Source organism: Leuresthes tenuis, unplaced genomic scaffold (genome assembly GCF_036924035.1).
Source record: "Leuresthes tenuis unplaced genomic scaffold, fLeuTen1.0.hap1 SCAF_21, whole genome shotgun sequence".
In the NCBI taxonomy this organism is placed as follows: domain Eukaryota; kingdom Metazoa; phylum Chordata; class Actinopteri; order Atheriniformes; family Atherinopsidae; genus Leuresthes; species Leuresthes tenuis.
Window position 1 is genome coordinate 15535066 of NW_027325375.1, and position 16501 is coordinate 15551566.

Genomic DNA, 16501 nt, shown 5'->3' on the forward strand with positions numbered 1-16501 from the left:
AAAATAAAAAAAGTCTGACATACAACAGGAAATTTCACCTCGTAAAACAGAAATGCAGGTGTAAGCATTTAGAGCCGATAGACCTAAATACTTTTGCTTTTGTTTATAGGTTACTGGGACTGTATTTCTATCTGAAAATATGTATCATATATATTGGAACACCTCAAAACTGTAAGAATAAAAACCTGCTTTACTGAACTTCTTTTAGCTACAGTATGTCTGAGTGAAGACTACAGTGCTAATTTCAAATGTGGCATGAGGTGGAACAAGTTCAAGTTGATGAGGTCAGCTTTTTATCGTCGAGTTATTTCACTCAGTAAGTATTTGATGCTTGAAACGCAGACCTAATTTGGCCTTCAACTCTGACTTTCAAGCCTTTTCCTGTCATCATTATCGTGACCTTGAAGCAGACAAACCAACACCTCTGATTTTGTTTCCATGGATGAAACAATGTACAATTTAAATAGGGGACATAGCTTTATTCCTAGGTAATCCATACTGCTAACAGTAACCTTCAAAGATCTAATATATACACTTCAAACAGCCGTCCTGCAAACAACTTACACACTGCAAAACATTTTTATCAAATGACTGCACATTAAATCTAATCACTACCAACAGAAAAGTGTCCTCTCCTCATTATGCCATTATGAAAATCATCCCAGTATGGTGTTAACAGGCTAATCTCTGCATCCTCTCCATTGCCAAGAAAACAACTAATGTCACAGAAAAGGTAAACTGGAGGCTGCATGGTGATGAGTCCCTGTGGGGTAATAACACTGCTTTCAGCTTCAGTCATGTCTCAGATTCCTGAACCTGCTGTTGTGCGAGTAAGTACAGCATGTACGGTTTGAAACTGTGAGGTAAGATGCTGCTGGGGCTTCATGACTGCCTCTGAAACACATTCAGTTCAGTCTGTTAAACAATAACCGAGAAACTGAGAGAGAGATTTAAGTTTCTTGGAATGTAAACAGTACAAAAAGTAGGGTTGATGATGGGCTTAACTTACATTAACATAGTTTTACGTTTTAGGGCAAATTATGGTTCATCTCAGGGCGGTTTTAAAACAGAGATACTTTTTGCTTTGACTTTCATAAAAGTTGAAGCATCTTTTCTTTGTCTGGGGAGCAGTGTGCTGTATAATTCATATAGAAAAACTGCTGACGAGTCAGATTTACCCTCAGCCTCTCGAGCCGTTACCTCGTACTCAACCATTTTCATTCCATTATTCCATTATGCAATACTGGAAAATATTGACAGTCTGGATCATGTTATATGCTGCATGTTCTTCAGTGTTTTGGACTCCAAACACACACACAAAAAATAAGCCCAGTCTGTAAACTTGAGGATCTACTGACAGATAATAAATCCATTACCAGTGTGTCATGCATTTGTTCAGCATACCAGCAACAACAACTGTCATCTGTTAGCTGTACTCACTGCCTCCTAAAGACTTCAGGAGAGACTTGATGCTGATGTCAAAGAACCCTGAATCCTGCTGGCTGGTCGCCATGGCTGCAGAGGCTATGTCGCCACGGTGACAGACAGCAGAGAGGGGACAGGACGGCAGGATGAAGCGTTGCGGACAGAGCAAGTGAGAGGCAGAGGAGAACTGTCCGAGTGGGAAAGGCAGGAGAGAGAAGGATGCGGGTGGGAAGCGAGCGATGCGGATGTTGCAGCTGTCTGCTTCCGAGAGAGTGCGTGCGTTTGTTTGTTTGCATGCACAAATAAGAACGTGTGAGTCAGAGAAAAAAGAGAGCACAGTCAACGTTGCCTGAGCTCTGTGTTCGCATCTTGCTGGCTAACATCCCCCCCATCCCCTCTCTGTTTTGCTCTCTCAGGACAGTGATACACAGATGTTGAGAGACACAAGCAGCCAATCCTCTTAGAGAAAAGACAAGGGAGAGAGAGGAGAGAAAAAGAGGGAGAGGGAGGGAGTAAAAGGACAACACACGGCAGATTGGGGGGGTGGGGGGGGGGGTACAGACTGGTAAGATGGAAAGGAATAAACTACTAAGTGATGGAAAATAAAGATGGGAAACAGAGAGATGGAACTGTCTAACGAGAATAATGTAATATTGTTTCTGGAGGCTGTTAGCGTGTTCTGACCAATGAGAGCCAAGAGAATGAGTAACAGGCAGGTCGCACTGGCCAATGACCAGGAGCTGCTGCTCTGTCGTACCACTGCTTCAGGTTAATGCATACAAACTCAGACTAGATTTTTGGTACGTATCAAGTCCAATAATTCCCAGTGCTGAACTATCATTAATTATTTTCTTTCACTATAGAAGAAAATACAGAGGAGAGAGTATAAAACTCAACCATCTTCACAAGAATGGAAGGTGAAAAGATAAACATTGTCAGTAATAAAGACCCAGTAGTCAGGACCTCAACAGGGAAACATAGATGGGGATCAGCTAGAGAGAAAATGAATAATTAAAGAATGAATCATTTTTTGTAATCGGATGAGAGGGCTTTGCCATTTGCCGTAATATCTAACACTTCCAATGCTTTGATTTGTGGTGGTCTATGATGGGGTCTTATTGCTTAAGTTTAGTTGCTGCTAACTAGCCAGTCCCCTCCCTCATGTGTCCTAAAGTACAGGATGCCAAAGTTGCCCATGTCACTGCTCTCCTGTGAACTTTTTGCCCTGCACTACCTCCATTTCCACCATCCTGGACTGCAGCTGGAGACATTAGTTGTTCTTCTGCTCACCACTAAAACCAGAAACTTAAGCAGCTGAAGAACAGCATCACGTACTAAAAGATAAAGCCAAGACTGCACAGCAAAAGGACCATCGTTGACAATCTGGCCACAGGACGATAGACTCGCTGGAAAGGCAGGAGTATCTTGTTCAGTTATTGTTCATGACTGTCTGTATGTGTGTGGGTGTTATTGTGACAACGTTTCAGCAAGTGTTTAATCTGGCATTTCATTTGTTTTCAGCACTCTAAGTAGCTACTGGTCCACACCAACTTGCTTGTGGCTGATCCTGTCCTCCTACTTTAGTACCTCAGCTCAGATCATGACAGATCTTAAGCCCTTGACAGATCAAGGGCTTAAGCACATTTTTTGGAATTAAGACAAAAAGGAAAGACCTCGACCACCCCCACAAATGTTTGTGTAAGCAGAAAGATATAGAAACTCCGTTGTGGTTGGGTGAATAAGAGTGGAAGAGCAAGTTGATAATTGGGGTCATCGTGTAATTCCCCGGATGAACTGCGGAAGTGCCACAGGACATGTGCACGGTACAGGGAGGGTGAGCAGAGAAAATGAGTATAATGTGCATAGGATACAATATCATGCAAAACTGCAGCTCACTGGAGAGCCATGGAGCACAGAATGGCCTGGTTCACATTAACAGACAATTAAAGCCTAATCTCAAAGGAGAAAGAAAAAAAAACAGAACCACTGCAAGCCTATTCCTGTCTTCTTTTACTTCTGCTTACTCTGCTACAGTCCAGGGCAAAATGCAACGAGCAACTCATGTTCTGAAATTGTTCAGGTGCCTGTGTTAACAACCTCCACTTACTTACCGGTGCACTAACTAAAGTAGCCAAACTCCAAGATGATTAGAGATGGCTGAAGTCTGCTCTGTCATCACCAAATCACTTTTTTTTCATTAGAATGATTGAAATTTAAAGGATTACAATTTAGTTGATTTTATTTTCTCTCACTCGTGATAATAGTTATGTGTGGCAAATTTAGGGGATGCTTCAGCTGTCATGTATATAGGGTTGTGTGGTTGAGGAATTCCCCCTGTGGTGAGTCAGGGCGGCTCAATATCGTGGTGTGCGATATTATGATCTTTAAAAAAAAATCTATCTAGCAAATTTGTTTAATTACTAAATTACTAAACTCGTTGCAATATTTCCTCTGAAACATGGCGCTTACACATTTAAAAAAGGTTATTAAAAAAAAGACATGGCAATTTTGCAACACTTTTTATTTTATCAATGTAGATGAAGGGTGGTACCATATCCTCAACCAGATACCGTGTAACAGCGCCTGTTAGGGGTTTATGTCTGTCACTGTCTCTGATGTACTTGCCGATTGGAGAAAAGGCTTCGTCGACTCTAAACTCGTCGGCTGGTACCGACATGAACTGCTCCGCGACTCTGTGTGGCAGGAGGCGGCGGCGGCAGCAACGCCTCAATAGCTGGATGCTAGCTTGCTAGGTGAGCCCTTAAATTTGTTGCGTTTCCTCGTTTTAGATTAACATTTCCCCTTTTCAATTAGCTTAAAGCTGAAATGCTCCCAAAAGGGCGAAGTAACATTTGGTTTTGATATCAGTACAACTGCCACTATCTCCTTCTCAACATGTTCTGTGGCGAGATCAGGTCACGTGCGGTGATGGCGGTGGCCATGACTAGCGCGCGGTGGGCTTCTTAATATCGCGATATTTCATTTAAGCCGTTAACACGACAGCCCAACATGTATATAAAATAAACATGGCAGGTGCTCTTTTTTGTGGAAGAGGCAAAGCTGTGGGAAAGGCGGAGTAAGCCAAGCATTTCTTGATAGCAAAGGTACAAGAAGAAATGTACTAATTAGGATGCACCAGGTCTTTCTGACAGATCATTTGCTTTGCTAAATGTAAACAAAATCCTAAAAGAGCACGGATGAGCTGTTTGGTTGGACAGAGAAACAAACATATGGGAAATGCTTGTTGGAGTGCATGTTGTTGCCACAATATGAAAATCTATTCAAATTCATGACGTACAATGAGAACAGAGGCACATTTTCTACAAAGGAACAGCTATCACTGAGCTTCCAAGCAGAAATCATGGACATCAAAACGCACACACCCTTGTGGAGCTCCTGGGATTCCACACATTCTGAGCAGAGGCCTGGGCATGCCAGCTGCTGGAATGTGACTCCTCCACACACATGGACACTCACACATACAGATATCCAAACATACAGACAAATTAAGTATAAATTAAGAAATATACTGAACTGCATTCCATTTAAGATCAAATTAAAGATGTCTCTTTTATTTCCTTTGAGGGGATTTTTTATCATCCGAATGGCACATTTTCACACTTGACAAGCGGCTATGTTCACCATTTTCTTTTTTCTCAATAATCTGTGTAAAGCCACTTCAGTGTTTTGTGTCTACACATTTAATACATGTTGGAAAATAATTGCTGAAAACGTGTGTATTTTTTGAGGTGTGCCAGAAATGGGGGATCAGTGTTGTAAACATGACCTCACTTCCATTAAATTATTCCTATAAAGCACAGAGTGCATTAGCAGCCAACTAGCTAACTGTATTATGGTATGAACCGTGTCACAATTGTCCCACAAATGTCTTGGATGTCGAATTTGGGCCACTGAATAAGCTGTGCAAAGTGACATGACCTCAGTGTTTCAGAGCAGAGAACAATGCTTGTTATTGACAAAACTGAAACTACATACATACAACTACATATAAACTACACTGCATATAACAGATGTCTTTTTCTGTTTTTTTTTTTCCTGTGATAGGATAAACATCAGAACACATTTATCACTGCATTACATTGATTTATATTTCTACTTGAAAACAACCCATCGTTTTTCTGATGATCAAACAATTCATGGATTCACTAATAGAATCAGGTTTAAATATTGTTAACATAAATCTTTTGATCCGTGTAATTTTCTGTGGGTTTAATCTATTCCTTTGGTAGTGATACCATCCATCCAACCAACCAACAGTGGACCTTTAAATATTGGAGCCTATACCATTGAACGCTGGACAAAAGGCTTGGTACACTCTGGACTGGTCTTCAGTCCATCACAAGAGTTCGACAGATAGACTGCGGCAAATTGAGAGTCACCATTTGACCTATCGAGCTAGTCTGACAATGGGAGGACACCAAAGAAGCAGGAGAAAACCTAAAGAGGCACAGGGATAACACATTAAGATCTGAGCCAACTATCAGGTTTGATTATGCTTCAGCTAAAGCGAACAGTAGAAATGGTGAAAAATGTGCTCGTCATGATTTTGTAAAGCCAAGCAAAATGAAACAAAATCCCTAACTGTCCAGAAAACCAGTTGACAACAGTGTGTGAAACAGATAAGCAGCAAGTCTTCATGGTGGATAAGCTTGATAAACTTTTATCAGTCATTTATAAATTGATTTGCTGATTGAGTTAATCTTCTTATCAATTAATTCAATAATTATCTCAGTTCTTAAAAATTGCCGACCTAATCACAAAAACACAACTAAACATGCCAACTCAACCGTTCACCCGATATGTGCTGGTGGATGTCAGCAGCTTAAAATGGCACAGACTCCCCACAAAAGCACAGCGTGTCAATAAACAGCTACACACGACCCACGAGGGATTGTTTGAGTTTCAGGGTTCACACAGCACCATCTCCTAGACATAGGTGTGTTGATCCAATATATAACTCATGTGAAGAATGTGACTGTGAGAAGTTTTCATTTCAGGCATACCAGTCTCCCTAACATCAAAGCCTCAGTCGAGCGGATCCTTGCAGCAGAGAAGCCTCACAATATTTTATTTCATTGCATTTCTTGTGTCGACAATTTGACCCTTATAATCTTTGCGCTCATTTATCGAGGAGCTACTGTTAATTCCTCCCGAAAGACAAGTTTGTGCAGGTGGTGCTTTGCTACACCTCACCCCAGATTCCTCTTTTTGCCGTATGCTCAAGTTTCTTTCTTTCTTTCTTCTGAAGTTTGGCTAAATCCCTCAGAAAAAAAGAAAATATATAGCCAGGTATAAAATGGCTCCCACAGATTTCTGCTCCACTTGACCTAATATGCTTAATTATACTCAAATAATATTCTCATAACTTTTCCATACACATCTTTCTGACATGATCCTCTTCTTGTCGAACGTTTACTGTAAGGTAACACTTAGCCTTGATCTCTTAATATTCCTCTTACTACTCCTTCCTTTCAACTACTGGGTGAAATTACTGCAATAATGTTAACTCATCAGTTCAAATAGGGCTTTGTTTCTACTCATTTTGACCCGACTATGACTTTCCAAAATGGAACAGCAACATTGGTCTCTTTCTCTTTACAGCAATCAAGAGATACTATCGTAATTTTACGAAATAGACAAGAGCAGAGTACAAGTTACAAAGATTAACTGATATCCCTGCTACTGAAAGGATACAAGTTTAGACAAAGATACACCATCATTTTCAAGTGCAGTGCGTTAGCAACGAATGCAATGACAGAGAGCTTCAGCAGAGGATAAAATAAAAGCCTCTAGTTGCATCTTGTAAAATACGGCACATTAATGAATATAAATTCTGTGCTATTAGAGCTGCATTTAGTCATATGTTCAGTTTAATTCTGTTTCAACAGGTTACTTAAGGTCTCCCACAGCTGGAAGTGTTTGGGCATGAGATTCCAAGAAGTTAAGGTAAACTGAGAAAGAGCAAGTTGGGCAAAAAGAACAATTCCACACCTACATCTGAGGCTGTTTCCCATCCTGTAGAGTAAAGATGAGTAAAGTAACAGTGTGCTGTTTTCTCAAAACACAAAAGCCACAAAAAAGACACTGAAATTCGTATGTGTTGTGGCAAACAAGGAAAGACAGAGAGGGGCTAAGTAGGTGGTAATAGATCTGCTCTTTGCCAAAACAAGACGGTAAAAAAAAAAACATTCCCGAGACTGAGTTGAGGATATTGATTTCAGTTTAATTTACAGCCTCTCTACAGTTTCCAACCTCAAAAAATGATTAAGTCAAGTAAGAATATGCACTTTTAAAGACACCAAGTAAAACAAAAACAAAACTCTACAGCTGGTCTCCACCTACCTCTAATGATGTTTTTTCTTTTTCTGGATCTGGACTGGATCTTCGAAAACCTCCCAGTGAAGGCACTTGGATCAAACGTGTCCTGTGATAGAGAGGCAATGAGCCCCAGGACTATGCCATCCTGGCCTTGGCTCTGGTTCTCCACATCCTGGTCCTGACCTACCCGCAGAGAGAGGCCATTGCAATGATCTGAAGCACCATTTTCAGCCCCAAGGCTGGCAGTGCTTCTCACATCCTCCACAGACATGTCTCCACTGTTTGCCTCACGTGATGCAGGAGTTCAATCCACTCCTGGTAGTCTATAGTCAAAATGAGGCCCTCCTCAGAACAAGCAAGTGGACCCTACATAGTTTAATTTAGATTTAACAGAAGTAAAAAAGAAATGACAAAATGTAGCAAAATGTATCCAGTTTCCTCTCGGGGTTGTGCAGAGTTTCCTCTTTGGGTTTCTTTCCTCTTTGTCGAGTTCATTCAATCCAGAGGTGATGAGCTCATTGCCTTGTTGTTACATAGCTCTCCTGAGAATGCAAGTTCTTCTCTCTTGAGTCTCTTTCTCACTCTCTCGTTTAAGACTGATAAAATCTCTCTTTGTCTTCTTTCGTTTTAAGAGGCGGTTTTCTCAAAAAGTTTGACGCTCTTCACATGTCTAGTTTCTCACCTGCTCTTTGGTCTTTTCTCTTCCTCTTTCTCTGTCTTTTGAGTCTCTGAGGCACAGCTGTGTTTCTTCGCTCTCAGGTGGTGAGCAAGGGAGGGATCCAATTCCAAGAAAGCAGCTTGATTGGGTGGTTTGGGAAGTTTGGGTGGTTCTTCTATTCCCTCACCCTGTCAGTTTTTTTCCCCCTCTCTCTTCATTTCATTTCAGCTGCCCCCTTCCCCTCACTACAGACTGTTTGGCAATGAGAAAATGACTTCTGTCTTACGTCCTTTCTCACACACCTGTTTCCTCACTCGAGTTTCATCCTTTTGTTTTTTGTAAAGGGGTACAGCACAATGCATTAGCATGCATTTGCTTGATTTACACAGCCAGAACATGACATGTGGGTGTGAAAAAGACGCAGACTCTCTGTGCTCACTGGTTGAGGCTGTTTAGCCAGTTACAGTAACTTCAACGTGTTAATGGTGTAGGATTACTGAGGGCAGACACACCCATTTTAGAGGGGGAAACAAAGCCAAACACAAACAGGAAGAATTCGGAGCGCAGTCAAAATATTTTCTGGAAGTCAGCTTTTGGGCTTGATTAGTCGATGCATTCCAAAGATAAATGTGAGAAACTACTGCCAGCGTGACAGATGGACGAATATGTGTTTGAATGCTCTTCTGTCTTCTCAAGGAACTGGGTTTTTAAAAAACTGGAAACTACCAAAATGTAAAAAGCCAGGTGAAAATAGCTTTAAAAAAAGAAAAGGATAAGGAATTAACCCAGACCTCAAAACGCAAATGACCAATTCGGCCTCCTGCTTTTGAAACTCCTCTAGAATTCCTTTTTATTAAAGCATCTATTTTTAATGTATTGTTGATGGTGTTTATTACATGCAGTCATGGTGTGATATGCTGTGATAAGGAACCCCTGACTACTCAAAACCCTCCTCAAAACTAAAACTACTTACTTGAAAAATTCAAAACAGACAATAAAAGCAATAGTGATTAAAACACAGAGTTATATGAATAATTCATTTGTCCTTCAGTAAGTTCTCTTTAAAAAAAATCCTCTTCGTTTTCTCTGCAGGGAGAATTGTCAGTATTTCTCAGGAGATGCTGACACTGAGGTGACTGCCTGCTGTTTACTCCACTATTGTCATGACATCAGCTCCACTGAGCTTCTCACCCACAAGCTCATATGTGGGTAAGAACAACAAAACTCTCACATCCCGTGTGAATGGACTGCAACACAAGTTTAATTATCATTATTGCTGACATGAAAATGTGCGTGTCGTGATGTGTGGCCGTCTTCAGTTGTTGCTGCACTTCTGTCAATGCTGTACCACCCATTTTACGCCCCAAAATTAATTGACTTGGTAAGTACCACATGAAAAATGGTCTCTGAAGCAGTTTGGCAGGTTGAGAGAATGTGTTGTGCTATAAAAACTGATCTAATCGCATCTCTATATCCTGCTTGTATTATTGCTCAAGGCTAACAACCTGCTGGCAGCAATCAGCAACAAAGGGCCTGCCAAATTTCACTTGCAGAGGTCCACACCGTAGTTTGTCAAAAATCTTTAAAAGAAAGAAAGAAAAAACATTTATACTCAGACACTTATGAATAATAAAGACTAGCATCACATTAGAAACTCATTTACAAGTGTTTTGATATCAACGGTGTCATCTTCGCCTCTTTAAGTTAGCACAAATGCTCTATTCCTTCATTAGCAGCTGAACACATGAACAAGCAAAATTATGTTCAGAACATATTATGTTCAGAACAGTTATGAATAACTGGTATTATCTTGAGTTTGAGTTTGAAATTCTAGTACCTTGACGGCCCGAGCACAGCTGTTGGCACCACAGACCCATATTTGCTTTTAAATGTCCCTTTGAAGGATCACGTTCCATACCTGCATGGTAGATACGCGTCTACATAAAAAAGGTACTCTACACATATGCCCTTTGAGGCAAATGTCTTGCCTAGTCTATGAATTCACAACTGGAGCCTTGCACGTTTGGACTCTTGTGTACTCACAACGTATAACACCCCTATAACAAAACTAAATCTCAGACCAAACTGTCTGGAGCCAAGTTGCACTGCAGGTAATGTAACCCTCACCCGACAAGTTTGTCTTATCTTCAACATCTAACCAACCATCTGACTAGGAGTCAAAATTGATAGCGATTCAGGGCCAGGGTGTTGGCCGGTATTTTGTTTTGTAATTTTTTCATCCAATCCCCAGCGGTGTTGAGTAAAAGACACTAGAAAATTGTCATCTATTTTCATATATGGTCTTATGCAAGTGCTAAATTTGAACTGTAATCTTTATTAACCAACAAACTACATTTTTGAAGTGGAATTTTCACGTCACTTTGATGCAGATTCACCCATTCATTGAGATAAAGTAAATCCCACACACACTTAACAAATCCAGTCTGGACAGAGAGATACTTGATGATGATAGCTGATGCTTTAATGTTCTTTAAAAAGGTGTTTCATCGACTGTCTGGCAAAGAAATAGTTAAGGGTGGCAAAAAAAAGCACTGGGGGGCAATTTGCCAAAGTCAGTTAGAAAGGCGTGCCTTCCCCTGGGGAGTACAAGAGCCAAGTATTACACACACACACACACTCTTACTCATACACATGCAGGAGATTGTTTTTGACTCTTCATTAACTGACAAATCTGATAAACAAAGAAAAGGCACAGCTTAACCAATCACCACCCAGACTCTGTTGGCAGCAGGGTGCTTCAGATGCAGTTGTGATTTTGACATTGAACAGCAACAATGAGAAAGTATACAGATATGTTCGGCTACATATTTGAATTTTGTTTTACAGTTTTATCTATACCGGACATTTTCGTATATATTTTGGTATAAAGATAACGTCCTTTTTAAAATATTCTGTCTGGTCTGGATTCCCCAGCCTCCGAGGGATGATGATAATGGACTTTACTGTGGCTACTCAGCTTGCCCTGTTGTTGGCTTGACCTGATCAGCTGTGTTTAGAGCAAGAGATTAAACACTGACACTCTCACTCCTTTTATTCACAGAAAAACCCATCAATAACCCCCTTTGACCTCTCTTTCGCTCTGTGATGCAAACTAGTTTTCCCACTGCTTTTAAATGAGTTAAGAATTGAAGGAACTGCTGACAACATTCAAATACACATCTCAATTTGAAACAAACACAGGAAGTCTAGTCGCTCTTGCAAGAGAATGCTTTTGTTATCCAATGGTCTCAATGGTCATAATTAACTTCATGAGTTGCGAAGCAGATATTGCACATAAATATGTCTGAACATGAATTATGGGCTAAGTGCCACTGGTAACCTACTGTAGAGACATGCTTTGGTAGGCCGAGACAAACTAACAAACCAATACAGACACACAGACAAACCACAGTATCACAGCCCGGTTTTAGCTTAAGATGCTGGGCGAACAGAAACAGTGTCCTAACAATGGTTCATTCCCTGTCACAACCCCCGTTGAGTTATCCATGTTTAGCTTTTATTTCTGTCCGATGTGGCTCTTTTAATTTTCCTATAATTCCACGAGTCATCACACCTGATAGTCTTTATTTTGGCCTTTCTTTCATGTGTCCCTGGAATATTAGATGTGGAGCTGGTGCCATCCAGTCTCATATATAGTTTGAAATGTAAAACCATTTCCTCTCCCAATGCAATGGTCATAGCCAAAAGAAGCCACAAGGAATGCGTCATGATAACTATTTGTATTTGTTTATGAACATTAACATTTAATCTACTTTGCTTCTTTCTTTCCCCTATTTTCCACATCTTTGTCAATTCCCTTCACAGATTTAGACTTAAGCCAGCATTTGTTTGTGAATTAATTAAAATAAAATCAACTTTAGTGACGTAGTTATCAACCCCTGGTTGAAGGATAGGGTGTCAGTGCTGCCTGATGAACCCTCCTTTAGCTTACTTTAACACTGACACAGAAGAAAACCTCAACCCAAGAATCGTTTGTTATTATCATTCTCCCCTCACAATTTAAACTGCACCCATTGAGACCTCTGCAACAATGGAAAACTTCTTCCTGTCACTCAAATATGTTGTCATGTTAACCGTTGCCCAGGATGCTCAGCAACCCGGTTTAACAAGAGAGCTGAGAGGATAAACAAGTTTACTGAAGGCTTATGCACTGAAGCAAGAGTCCGTCGCTTCGTAAAAGCAATGTAGCCTTGCATCACGACCACATTTGTTCCCAGTTGTTGCCTGAGGTTTATTCTGAGAAGATATGATCAACTACACGCTGAGCATTTGTTTACAGCAGCACCAAAAAAACCCCAAAATGACTTATTTGTTTTCTTGTGGCTTTGCGGGGTTCAAATCTGTGCCAAACAACAACTTCCAAGCAGCTTTCTATTTAGCATTAATGAATTATAGAGCGTATATGCTTGTTCTGACAATCAAAAAGACTGTTTTTGCTCGGGTGGAAGGAGTAATGGAATCTTTCATTCATGCAAAATCTAGATGTAAAATTCCTCAATCCAAGATTTTGCATAGGCAAAAGCTTTAGCAAACTAACACTAAGAAGTAAAAGCAGGCATCGTGCAGCAACAAAAGCAACATAAAACAAGAAATGTAGTTAATGTAGTGTGGAGGAAAAGTCGATTGCTTGTGAAATGTAATATTGTAAAATTACAGAGGAGTAGAAACTAATCATCACAAGTAAAACACTAAAGTGCAGCACTTTTCCTGACTTTGGGTCATTAGACATATAGTGATCAGCAATAGTATTATAACCATAAAGTAGGTCCTCCCAATCCTGCGAAAACAACTCTGACGCGTCAGGACAAGGACAAAGAACATCTGAGGGTGTCCTGGGAATGTCTGATACTGGGATCTTTGCAATAGAACCTGTGGACCCTGTGGGTTGCGGGGTGGGATCTTTGTGGATTGTCTTTGCTCCCCACAGAGTTCATCTTCATCGTAGTTAAACAGTGACGGTGACATGTGGGAATGAAAGTAAAAGTAAAACTTTCATTTTTCTCTAACTAATTTCTGCAGTGAGTTTTTGGCAACGCCTTGGTCACATGTTTTCAAGATAACAGTGCTGGGATATTTCATAAAAAATATCATGGTGCAGAAATACACTGTCACAAGTAAATGCACACTATCTCAAGATGGGTGATCATCATTTAAGAATTCCAGGGCAGCAAACCCTGAAGCATAGGACTAGTATGAAATAGAAGAAAAGCAGAACCAGGCATTATGAAAACATCATGTACAACTGAAATGAACAGAAAGTCCTCAAGAAATGTTCGTCAATGAAGTAATGAATTGACAACTGCTATAGTCAGCTGTGTTGGCTTTCTCAGCACCCTTTGTTTTGTTTTGTTTTTTCCTCCTGTCACTATACACGCCTGCTTTACAATGGTGCCCTCTTGAGTCGGTTACAGACATGAAAATTCCGCTTATGGAGTAAGTGACATTTTTGACTCAGTAGTTCAGTTCCGTCAAACAAGGCAGCTTAGAAATTATCAAAAACATAATCACTCTCCCTAATGCACACCCAGCTATTATTCTTAGAAATGTACATGTAAGCACACACAACGCAGTGAAGTATGCCCATAAGCCTTTTTATACATATAGGCCTTTGTTATGCAACACCATCTCTGGAGTCTCTAATGAGCATACTTATGCATCACCAAACTGTCTCGGAGCTATGTCAAATCTAACAGGAGTAAAAACATTCCCAGGACAATTATCTAAAGCCTTTAAACAAACACACAAATTGTTCAAGTCAAATAAATACATTCTTGAATAAATCAAGTGTAATTATGTTAACATGGAGTTCAAACAGGTTTAGCAGATGGTTTTGAAAAAATGTAAACTGTGAACCTCTAAGCAACATCCACAAGTACAGCACACCTATAAAACAAGTAGTAATTTCCACCTGAACAGCACCTGGGGCAAAGTCAGACAAGGAATGCGACAACGAGGATGTGTGTAAGTGTGTGTGTGTGTGTGTGTGGATAGGAAGTATTCGTGAATCTGCTGTATATGTGTGTACTTGTGTGTATCTGGGAGTAACATTGGGTTATGTAAGCCAGTGGGAGTGAGGTGCCGAGGGGTATCTATGGAAACAATAACAGCGAGGAAAGACAGATAGTTCATAGATAGTGTGGGAGGTCAAACACAGTTTCTGCAAGCGAAGCTCGCCTCGTACCATCCTGACACTGTACAAGCTGATCACACATATTGATCGTACGACACAAACTGAGAACACATAAGAAGATGAGCAACAACGGTGCAACAAAAAGGAACCCTTTTGTTTACTATGACACCAAGCGATCACGAACCCAGGGAAGATGAAATGCTTTAAATTTGACATGTGGAAACAACACATAGTTTGGCATTATGGCACTTGGGACAGTGGTTTGCTTGATTAATTCCTTTGAAAAATGTAAGTCAATCTCATGTTTCACTGCACTGCTCCAAAAGGGATTTAAATTAAGACAGGAGCAGTGCCACTCACTCACACCGTAGGACTAATAAGTAAGCTTCTTGAGCTTTATATATGCTAATCTCTGTCACACAGGTCACAAGATGACCCAGCAAATAAGTAAAACGACATGCTTGTTATTTGGACAACTCGAGACATTTTTCTGGTCATCTAAATTAGCCTCTTTGGTTCTGATCTCTACGGCAATGAATTCAAAGAGAGGAGGACACACTTAAAAATTAGTGCGATCAAATAGTTGGCCGACAAACAGATGATACAGCTTGAGTTATCTCTGTCATCCACACTCACATGACAAAAAACAGATGCGGGATTAGGAAGGACGAACATGACTGGAGTCACTGATTAAAGAAGCCTTGTCCGTGACACTGGAACAACTCTTAATGCAAGAATGTCAATAATCTTTACTTTTTTTAAAAATGGGATTACATGAAGTCCCCAGTAAATCATACTATGAAACACATGGGAGCTGATAGCAAATCACCCTTTTTTGTTATTGTTATTGTGTATCTTTTGAGAATACATCAACATGCAAGAAGCTTATAACCTGATAATATTATTACACTGAGCTGCATGGAAGTAAAATGCAACCGAGGTTAGTTCTTTCAATACCTGTCTGAATGTATTACATCCAAGCAAGTAGAAAATCCTGCTTACATGTACCAGAATCCTTAGTTGAAAATGGAGGTTAGTGAGGAGATATTCAGTACTCCCTGTGGATAGGATCGGTTAATTGGCGACAAAAATGAAAGATTGAGGGGAACGTCAGAGGGCCCAGTGCAGTGAAACACATGACGAGTTGTCTGTGTGTGTTACTCCAGACACAGAACAATGGAGTTAAGTGGGTCGCCATTGTAGACTGGCTGTCTCAAACAGCTGGAGAGATGAAGTGGGGGTATGACTGAGTCATGAGGAAGGAGCAGGGGGGGAGGTGGTGAAACCCAGTGGGAGTGGACCTAAAACATAACCAGACTGGGGAGGGAAAATGGGCAAAAGGGAGTATCGTTATTAAAGTGTTAAAACAATATTCAAACAAAAGGTCGATCATTCAACGTATATGGTTCTGCTTTGCCAGATTTCAAGAAATGAAGGGGTCCACAACAGTACAGCAGACTCTGATCAGACTAAAAGCAAGTGTATGTAAATAATAGGTGCTCACAGACTGGATTTCTTTCACAAAACATCCAAGCTGACTCCTGAACATCTAAGCTGTAAAATAATAAGTTACACTGTAACTCAGGCGTGATCATGCACATCACTGAACCATAGCCAGTTTAAATGTTACTATTTCAAGGCTGTTCTTTCCACAACCCATAAATCAGGACTCCCAATTATCACATCAGTGAGAGGTCCAAAGGCGCAGACACAGTATCAGACAGCCGGCTTCACTGCGAGACATGCGGCTCTTAGATTATGTTACACTACGAGACTTCCTGTAGTTTGTTTGTACACCTAAAAACATCTTCACTGACTATTTAAGCTATCTAGCTGAAAGCTAACAAGCAGGGTTGCGTGTTATCGTTAACCGCCATCATGAAGTGTGTATTTACGGTGGCTGTTAACGCGAAGACTGTTGCTTGGTT

General features: G+C 40.5%; 1 protein-coding gene across 2 annotated transcripts in view; it reads right to left on the reverse strand.

The window, feature by feature from the left end:
• Positions 1–8218, reverse strand: part of fryb (furry homolog b (Drosophila)) — a 41393-nt gene extending 33175 nt beyond the window's left edge. For both annotated transcript variants that reach the window (XM_072375344.1, XM_072375345.1), the window contains exon 1: positions 7789–8218. In XM_072375344.1, the coding sequence (XP_072231445.1) occupies positions 7789–8035 (247 nt within the window). In that variant the 5' untranslated portion in view covers positions 8036–8218. The remainder of the gene's footprint in view (positions 1–7788) is intronic.
• Positions 8219–16501: the final 8283 nt, after the last annotated feature.